Genomic DNA, 9,478 nt, shown 5'->3' with positions numbered 1-9,478 from the left:
CTATCGAAAATACTAACATGGTGTCGGTATTTGCCAGGGATGCGAGAGAAATACTAAATACTCAAGCTAAGTCTGGCTTTTTTTTATACATTGCTATAAACCGTTATAATTGAAGATCAAAATTTTCATTTCAAAACAAAAAATAACTTCGACACCAAAAATGATTTTTTCAAGAGTTTTACATTACATTAAACAAAATATTTGTATACATTTTTTAAGACCATTTTCCTTGAATTGTATTATAGCCAAAATAATGACAGTTTGCTACTTAAAATTTCGATTCCAGGCTAACACCAAGATTTTTATTAGAAAATTGGCCAAGAATGACATTTTTTTTAGCTGTGATGATTTGAAAATGTATAACTAATTCACCGAGGTATGACATTCCCATTTACGACCACTATTTCCTAGGGTTTTGATTAAAAAACTTGGTTTTTTAGATGATTTTTTCGGTGTTAGAAAACATATTTTAATGGTTTTCTTTTTGTAACATAGCCAAAATACGACCCACAGCCATAAGATTGGCGGGTTTGTGCAACTAAGGATGAAAATATCTATTTCAAGTTGATGTGGAAAAAAAGTTTATTTTGACCTATAATGATTTTGACTGTTATTTGATAAAAAACCGAATCTTGTTTAAATTTATTTAAAGTTCTTAAATGACTTAACGGTTATTTAAATTATTAAATTTAAAATTTTTATTTATATGCAGTTTTTACAAATCCATTTTAAAGAAACAAATTGTAATTTTTTTTCCATGTAAACCCAGTTATTTTCTACAGTTGAAGCTGCATTCTGGAATTTATTTACAAAGTTTCAGTGCTCTCACTTGAACATGGTGTCAATGCAGGTGTCGATGGTGGCGTTGATCTCGTCGAATCCCAGGAGGGCGTTCTCGGTGGCCTTGGTGGTGCAGGCGGTGGCATCGGTGGCCACGGCGGGAACGCTTTTCCGCAGTCCGATGAGATGGCGCAACGACGCCTGCCCACTGGCGACGTACAGAAGGCACTTGGCATACAACTGGGTTTTGCAGGTCTTACGCCTAACTCCCCCTTCCTTGTAGGACTTGCACTTCCTTCGGAGCCGGAAGATCTGGTAGCCATCCACGGACAGCTGGTAGATGGACTTCTTGGTGTCCACGGCGAGATCGTAGGAGGTGACGGCGGCATCGCGTCCGCAGCCCAGGAAATCCAGTGTGGCACAGCCGACCACCTCGGCCACGTTGGTGGTCACATTCACGGCGCACTCCCCTGCGTCCAGGGCCTTCTGCTCGATGTCCTCCGCCAGCTTCTCCAGCTGCCTGATTGGGTACATGAATATCTTGAGCAGCTGGCGCTCCGTCAGACGGATAATGTCCCGGGCCAGGGCCTTCGATTCGGCAATGATGAATCGCAACATGCTGTCTACGAAGCCGAACTCATCCACATCCATGTTGCCCTCCTCATTCAGTTCCTGCTCCAAGTTGAATCCCATGTCCAGGTCAAAGTCCAGGTTCAAGTCCAGGCCCAATTCCTTGGACAATTCCTGCAGAGAGGCATCCTGGCCTTCCTCCAGGGGCACAGCTGAAACCTGAAGTCGGGAAAAAAGCAAGGACAATTAAAAGATACTCAGGTGTTGTGTTTAAATGATCAGTTTTGGTTTACAATTACCTAAATTTAATAATAGTCTTACTTCTCTTACATAACTTATATCACATTAATCATACGCAGTGTTGAAAAAAAAATGTTTGCTTACATATTTCCTATTGACTTTTCGAAATGGAAGAGTAATTTCAGTATTATTAAAATATGTTTAAGAAAACAACGACAGCTTTAAGATATATATAAGTTATATATATATACAACGTATATTACGCATACGCACTGTTCATATATCTTTTTTCACGGTGAAACTACGCAAACAACATTGCTTATTACTTTTTTTTATAATTTTGTATTTATTTTTTGTTTAGTTTTAGCACTCCAAATGTGATTAATATTTGAATATATAAACACAAAAAAAAAATATGATATATATAAATTCCAGCTTATGTTTTACTCACAGCTGCCAGGGCCAAGACCAAAACTAGAATAATACTCCTCATGGTTGATTGGGTTTTGCTGGGATTCCGCTGGGGATCCACCTTTTATATGACCGGGAGCCTCACCTGATTGCCAAATCGGTGGCCCCAGTTAATTAAAATATCAAGAGCCATTTTATCGGCCAATTGGTTTATTTCCCATTATTTGGCTTATGTGTCTTTGACTTACTTTAATCGCAATAATTTCCGTCTCCAATAATAACATTCTTCTCCAATCGTCCAGAGAGAACGGCTGAAAAGAGAGGTAACGAGAGGGAGTCCTCGATAAGGTCGCAAATTATATTTTCCTGAGCGATAGGAAACATCTATTACTGGATTCGCCAATTCAAAATCGTTCCAATCGGCGCATCTAAATAATGCCTTAATTATAGAAGATAATGTCATATAATTTATGGCTTTGCGTATGCCCTCGATTAAAAGTCATTGCGTAGTCTGAGAAAACAGTGGCCATTCAACCCGTGGAATCACTTGAGACTACTAAAGTGGTTCTTATTTGGGTTTTCCCGGTCTTATTTAATGCAAATATTATGATTATTGGATATCAGTTGACTTATAGATATATATATATATAAATATCTTAAAACATTTATCAAACCCATTTTTTGTTTGTGATTTTTATTGTTTGCAATATGATTGAAACATAAACAATGAAACAGTATTCTTAAAAATTTAAGTTTATATTTTCTAATTTGTTTTATCAATTCTTTGAAGTAAGATGTAATTAATTCAAAGATATGATAAGTAAATTTGATGGCTTATTTACTACTAGTAAACGTAAGCAATAAGTCATTGTCAAATTAGTACATACACATACATTTTTTTCAATTTATTAAAATATAAGACTATTTATTAAAGTATAAGACTTTTTCATCGACAAGCCAATAAACTACATTCCGAAACTAATTGTACAATGTATTATTTTTAATATAACTGCCATTTTTTTAATATGGGAAGTCATGATTCTTCAATAATAAAACTTCATAGTTTATGATATTCTTTGTGTGATTGCGCGACTTGGCCAATTTTAATCTAAATCCGAATAGGTGAGCTCTATGAATAGCAGCAGAATGTAAAGTTCACTAATCAAACTAAGACGTGTATGATTTACAATTGCGACCATAAATTTATGGCCATCAATCCAGATTAAAAGTCCGTCTGCAAAAAATAATAATAATACAGTTCTGGATTCCCGGGTATAAATACGATTTTGTGCAATGTATCGGTAGCAGTAGCAATCACCAATCAGCAGTAGCAGCAATCATGAAGTCCGCCGTCGTCATTATCCTGACCCTTTTCGTGGCCAGTGGATGGTCGCAGCCCCTGGATATTCCCGCCCAGCTGGACGCCCAGGTGCGCAGTGTGGTGGACGAGATGGCCGACATTGGCAAGTCCACCGGCGAGGCCCTGGCGCATCAGTACAAGGAGATCGTCGTGGAGCCGCAGAACGAGCTGGAGGAGGCCCTCGACCAGGTGGAGTCCCGTCGCCAGGAGAGTCCCGAGTGCGTGGCCGCTGAGGATGAGGAGATCACCCGCATCGTGGACACCGCCCACGAGGATCTGCACTCCTGCGGCGTGGTCGCCGCCCACACCTCCGCCGAGATCGCCTCCGACGTGAGCGCGGCCACCCAGCAACTGGTCTACGGGGGCTACAGCCTGGGACGCACCTACAACAAGTGCAACTCGTACAAGAATGCCGTGCTCAAGCAGACCTGCATGGCCAAGTTCTACGTGCAGGCCACCGTCTATCTGGTCAGTGCCCGCTCCTCCATCAAGACCATCCGCAAGTCCACCAGCGAACGCATCCCGGCCGTCTTCGTCGACGGCAACGTGTGCACCCACTCGGCCTCCTCGCAGGCGGTGCTCGGCCTCCAGGAGGTCAACACCCACATCGACGCCTGCGTCTCCCGCCGCCGCTAGGTCACCACCCATCCGTCATCCACACCTGGATATTGCAAATAAAAACAAGAGAGAACGCTATAGTCGGGTGCCCCGACTATCAGATACCCGTTACTCAGGTAAAGGGAGTGCGAGGGAGATGGAGATAGAAACTTTGATCACGCATAACTTTTTAACGAATGGTCCGATTTGAAAAATTTCTTCTACATTTCGATAGGTATTGATAAAGACAATGAAACTGCATTTTTACTTTTCCGAAATATTTAAATGTATCGCATATAAGCGATTGTGGGCGTTAAAGGGGGCGTGGCACCTTTTTGAAACAAACTTGCGCTGCGTAGGAACTCCTAGAATCTGCATGCAAAATGCCAATCTTCTAGCTTTTATAGTTTCCGAGATCTCAGCGTTCATACGGACGGACAGACAGACGGACAGACAGACGGACAGACGGACAGACGGACAGACGGACAGACGGACAGACGGACATGGCTATATCGACTCGGCTAGTGACCCTGATCAAGAATATATATACTTTATAGGGTCGGAAACGCTTCCTTCTAGCTGTTACATACTTTTGCACGAATACAATATACCCTTTTACTCTACGAGTAACGGGTATAATTATGGATATTCTATGAACATTTTATTTACATTTTTCTTTGGGGAGTTTTAATGGGGCTCAGGCGTCCTAAGATTTTTGTTATAGTCATTGGTTTTTGGCAACCGCTCTAATATTTGTTAGATCCCAAAAACGTACATGAGTAACTACATAATATATACTCAAAGAAAATATATTTCAGAAAACCGATTACCTTGTAGTGTTTGTTTCAATTGGGAGTTCTTTTGTTCTCAAAGCAAAAACCTTATTAATATTTCTTCTTAAAATAATTTTTATTAGCTAACTATTTCGGAAAACTATACAATTACAATTATTATTATTTATCCGTTGTCATTGGGATCGATATATGCGATATATAAAAAAGGAAGCAGTTTTAAAATATAGATTGTTTTATATTTCAAATGAACCTTATTACTATTTTTCTTGGAAAGTGCCTGAAATTCGTTATATATTTTTGTAGTTTCCAACTTATGAAGATAAAGCTAAGAGGAATTGAGTGGCTAAGACCTGCACTTGTTATTTCAAGAATTGCAACGTGTATATTTTACTTTTTAAATTTGAAATTTAAATTAAAAACCGGTTCCCAGGTAATTTTGCATGTCATGGTCACACTACCTGGCCTACTGGCTATGTGAAACTTAAAAGAGAACTAGTTCCGGCTCTGGTCTGGGAAATTGCAAGATGTTTGGATTGCTGCGACACCTGTTCAAATTGCAGTTTCTCTTCGTTGTGGCGGCCGTTTTGGCCGGATTCTACCACACGGAGATCAGGCAGTTCCTGCGGCGACATACGGACCACTACCTGGACCAAGCTGGCCGGAATGAAGGTATTCCGGTGGCCTTCCAAGCCGATGACGAAGTCGGCACGCTCTTCACGCCGGCTGAACTGTCGCAATTCAATGGGGAGGAGGGCCGCCCCCTCTATTTGGCCCTCCTGGGATCCGTATTCGATGTGAGCCGCGGGATCAAGCACTACGGATCCGGCTGCAGCTACAACTTCTTCGTGGGTCGCGACGCCTCCGTGTCGTTCATTTCCGGGGATTTCGATGCCTACGATCCGGAAACGGCCGACGATGTGCTCACCCTAAAGCCAGAGGATCTGATAGGCCTGGTCGGCTGGCGGGATTTCTACCAGAAGGACTACGTCTTTAAGGGCAGGCTGATCGGACGCTTCTACGATGACAGGGGTCAACTGACCACCTATCATCACAAGTTCCTGGAGCTGCTGCAGCAGGCGCAGGACGCCAAGCGGCAGGTGGAGGAGATGCGTGCCCGTTATCCCGGCTGCAATATCGAGTGGAGCGAATCCCAGGGCACCCGCGTTTGGTGCACGAAAACCAGCGGTGATGGCAAGGAGCGCTCCTGGATCGGTCATCCCCGCAAGCTCTACAGCCGCGGGAACAAGAATTTCCAGTGCGCCTGTGTGCCCGATTCGGAGCTGGACGAGATCGATGCCGGCGGCAATGCGGCCCACGCAGACGCAATGCTCAAACCATACGACAATTGTGAGCCCCGGGCACAAGAGTGCTTCTATAGGGTGTAGCAGCTAGCCTTGGATTTGTAAATATTGCAATTGACTAATAAAACGATAATCACAAATTTGATTTAACATTGCTGGTTCCGGTTCATTTCTGGTAGGCTTCCCAAGTCCGCTGTTAATGAGTAGCCCTGTTATTGAGTTGCGCTGTATTTGGAAAATGATGTATTAATGTTCGGTCAGATACTCAAAATATTAATGCAAAAATATCTCAATTTTTTAAGGAACTTTAGTCAGCTTAATCTGCGCAGAATTTGGAAGAATTATTGATCAGCCACAGTTTAACATCCTTGGCTTTCACTATAAGGGGAGTGCACTGTGCGTAACAGGCACACACTCTGTTAAACCCTGCTGTTAAGTTCGATAAGCGTGCTGTTAGGCGCATTTCTTGTTTACCTCTGGATCAATTTATTTGTACTCATTGATAATTTGATCATTTGAAGAATCCTTTAAGGATTAAGGGTGCTAAACATGGCCACCTCGCCAGGAAAGTCCCCCGCCTTGGATGCAGACCCCGAGCCCAGCGGCCTGCTCTCCGCCACCGTGGTGGCGGGTCTCCGGAACCTGGGAGCCATTATCTCGCCCCCACTGACCAAGCTGCTAATCGCCAACTCGCTGAAATTGACGCTCCATCCGGATGCTAGTGAGTACCAGGATGGGTAGTCGTCACATTCCTTGATTTAACTACACATATCATTCCACAGCCATTGCTCCCGTACCAGAGATCTATGCCAGCAATGCTGCCTGCGCGAAACAGAGCGAGTACGCCGTGGTCACCCTCTACGCGTTAGCCACCAAGCACGGATGGGACGGCCTTTACCTGCGCCAGCAACTGGAGCAACTGGCCCTGGACACCGGCGCCGTTGACGAACTGAGCCGCGTGTACGAGGACAACCGCAAGGAGCTGGTGCTTCGCCAGCTGCAGCTAGGCCACGGCTTCCCGCACATCACCGACATCCAGTGGCGCATCGTGTGCGACGTCAAGTCCTCCACCTCCGACTGCAGCACGGGCGTGGCCCACTTCCACATCAATCTGGGAAACTTCCGGCCGAGCAGCGGGGAGCGGGTGACCATCGTGGAGTTCGTCTGCAACGCCGAGGAGCTGCAGTCGCTGATCAACCGCCTCAAGGAGATCGAGCGGCACTGCAACCAGATGGCCGTAGCCTAGGACACACTCTCAACATTCTTATCGATTATATTTCGCAGCATATATAACACAAGCATTTGTCGGCTATATACAGTGTCGGAACAGAAAACCTAAACAGTTAACACAGTCATCATCACTAAAAGGCGTCAGCTACATCATTGACTCGATGCCATCCACGTCATTGGGGCACCTTGTGCGGCTTTGGCTGCGGCGGCACCAGCAACTCCACCAGCTGGCCGTAGTGATTCGGCGCCGTGCAGTAAATGGTGCCCGAGAAGTGGGTGCGATCGTTCTCCTCGGCGGCAATCACTGTGCAGTGGTTTTGCTGCGACAGGCGCATATTCAGTCCGCGGAAACGGTGATCCTGCTTGTACAGATTGGACCCGTCCCGCGGCATGAAGTAGGGTCGTCCGCTGAAAGGGTTTAAGAAGTCCGCCCAGTAGCCCAGCGACAGCAGGCGATCGCACATGTCCCGCGCAGCCAGTACAAACTGAAAATGTAGTTGCCATTAGCTATATGCTCAATAGTGATCTTAGTTTACTTGTGTATATAGTTGCCAGACTCTAAAATTGTAGCTTTTAGTGTTTCCTGATTATACTGATATACCTTTATTATGGCATTTTATAAATAAACTAGATGAAGACAGTTGAACTTTTGAAACTATGTATTACAAGCGATCTTCCCTTACTCAAATTTTCTTAAAATCAATCCAATTGTATTCCATATTAATAATAGAAACGATTAGCTCTATTACTGGAATTTTACAATCGATAATTAGAGATATTAATGAATCTTCAAAACAATACATAAAAAGTTACACTACATTTTTTTACAACTGATTTCGCGCTTGTTTTTTGCCGTATTATATGCTCCGTTTATGTATCCTATATTATTATATTGTTTTTTAGTAAATTAAGTGAAATAGAATGAAATATTCAGACAAATTGTAATTCAATTGTTAATTAAAGAATCATCAACAAATGCTTCCTAGTATTCTAAATATATATAGTATGCCAATTGGTACTTGTTATAGCGATCCTGCGCTGTATAAGGAAGGTCAGCCACATCGGTTTCAACGTGAGAAACCGGTTTGATTTAATACATTCATCTGATCAAGGCTATTGCTCTGTAATCGACAAACTGAATACCTAAAGTACGTTAATGAATAATGAGAGTAAATTTGGCAACTCTCATTTCAATGTGGCCACGTAAATCCTACACATAACTGACTAAACTAGGGTCTGGATCATCACGAGCTTCTGACTAAACTACAGACTGCATCCTCACCTTGGCGGCCCCCATTTCGATGTCTCCTTCGTAGCTCAGGACGAGCATGGTAATGGACGAGTCCCGCTGCGCCACGACGCGCACTGGGAAGAGCTCCACGAGCGAGTCGCGGATGAGCATGGGGCACTGGCAGCAGGCGAACTCCAGGCGCGACTTGTCCGCATTAGCCTCCTTGAGGAAGTTGACCAGCTGGCCGAGTGGGGTCAGCAGGCCGACGGTGGTGGTGTCACCCTGCCAGGCGGGTCCGGTGGCATTGGGCAGGTAGAAGCGATTGCTTCTGGCCGCTGTCAACTCCCAGTTGGGCTCGCTCTCCAGGCTGTTCAGTTCATCGTCGCCGTCGAGGTCGCGCGACTTGGACACCGTTTTGAAGGGCTCGCCTGCATCTGAGGGCGGTCCGTTTCGCTTGGAGTAGCTGGCCACCGGGATGGTGGGCTGGGTGGTCACCTGGCCGCTGAGGAGTTGGCGTAGACTGTTGGTGGGCCAATTCCCGGGTCCGAGGGGGATCAGTACACGACTCAGAGAGCGCGACATTATTATATCATAGGCTTCTGCAAATGCGTAGAATCTGCTGGCAATCGCTGCTGTTTCCGATCCGATCCGATCCCAAGGTAAACTCACTTTCGCTGGCGGCTGGAGGAGATCTGCTCTGCTCTGCGGGCGTGCGGGATTGATGCCGGATTCCGTGTGCCCTTTGAATTTTACGTGGAATTTTGTTTGGGTTTTTGGCTACAAGCTATTGTGGGTCCGGCAGAGTAGACTTGAATTCAATCCAAACGGCTGCTAGTTCTACGCAGTTCCGTTTTTCGTTTTACTAAACTTTTCAGTATCGGCGAACAGCTGTTTCGAATCGATAGAGCCGATAAGGGACTTTCGATAGCGATGACAAAAGCTCACACGGAAATATCGATAAGTT

The 9,478-nt window shown here is 44.5% G+C and overlaps 5 protein-coding genes across 6 annotated transcripts; 3 read left to right on the top strand and 2 right to left on the bottom strand.

Moving 5' to 3' along the window:
- Positions 1 to 714: 714 nt before the first annotated feature.
- On the bottom strand, positions 715 to 2,092 carry LOC108041861. The gene is made up of 2 exons (XM_017119917.2): positions 2,042 to 2,092; positions 715 to 1,569 (listed from the first exon to the last, which is right to left on the bottom strand). Exons 1-2 carry the CDS (start codon positions 2,081 to 2,083, stop codon positions 826 to 828), a joined length of 786 nt encoding a protein of 261 aa, XP_016975406.2. The 5' UTR covers positions 2,084 to 2,092; the 3' UTR covers positions 715 to 825.
- Positions 2,093 to 3,322: 1,230 nt separating this feature from the next.
- LOC108038206 lies at positions 3,323 to 4,080 on the top strand. Its single transcript, XM_017114952.2, has one exon. It carries the CDS (start codon positions 3,341 to 3,343, stop codon positions 3,995 to 3,997), a length of 657 nt encoding a protein of 218 aa, XP_016970441.2. The 5' UTR covers positions 3,323 to 3,340; the 3' UTR covers positions 3,998 to 4,080.
- A 1,152-nt stretch (positions 4,081 to 5,232) lies between these two features.
- Positions 5,233 to 6,198, top strand: LOC108053111 (neuferricin homolog). The gene has a single exon (XM_017135695.2). The coding sequence runs from the start codon at positions 5,277 to 5,279 to the stop codon at positions 6,135 to 6,137; it is 861 nt and encodes a 286-aa protein (XP_016991184.2). The 5' UTR covers positions 5,233 to 5,276; the 3' UTR covers positions 6,138 to 6,198.
- A 318-nt stretch (positions 6,199 to 6,516) lies between these two features.
- Positions 6,517 to 7,351, top strand: LOC108053114 (COMM domain-containing protein 3). The gene is made up of 2 exons (XM_017135699.2): positions 6,517 to 6,774; positions 6,836 to 7,351. The coding sequence occupies exons 1-2, from the start codon at positions 6,603 to 6,605 to the stop codon at positions 7,297 to 7,299; spliced, it is 636 nt and encodes a 211-aa protein (XP_016991188.1). The 5' UTR covers positions 6,517 to 6,602; the 3' UTR covers positions 7,300 to 7,351.
- Positions 7,309 to 9,391, bottom strand: LOC108053113. Of its 2 annotated transcripts, XM_017135698.1 has the most exons (3): positions 9,184 to 9,391; positions 8,566 to 9,130; positions 7,309 to 7,768 (listed from the first exon to the last, which is right to left on the bottom strand). In XM_017135698.1, exons 2-3 carry the CDS (start codon positions 9,094 to 9,096, stop codon positions 7,457 to 7,459), a joined length of 843 nt encoding a protein of 280 aa, XP_016991187.1. In that variant the 5' UTR covers positions 9,097 to 9,130; positions 9,184 to 9,391; the 3' UTR covers positions 7,309 to 7,456. The 2 variants fall into 2 exon arrangements, with proteins under 2 accessions (XP_016991187.1, XP_016991186.1); XM_017135697.1 differs by having other exon boundaries at positions 8,566 to 9,391.
- Between the last annotated feature and the right edge of the window lie 87 nt (positions 9,392 to 9,478).

The sequence above is a fragment of the Drosophila rhopaloa genome, unplaced genomic scaffold (genome assembly GCF_018152115.1).
Source record: "Drosophila rhopaloa isolate 14029-0021.01 unplaced genomic scaffold, ASM1815211v1 contig_3, whole genome shotgun sequence".
Taxonomy (NCBI): domain Eukaryota; kingdom Metazoa; phylum Arthropoda; class Insecta; order Diptera; family Drosophilidae; genus Drosophila; species Drosophila rhopaloa.
This window is presented reverse-complemented; position numbering and strand designations above follow the sequence as displayed.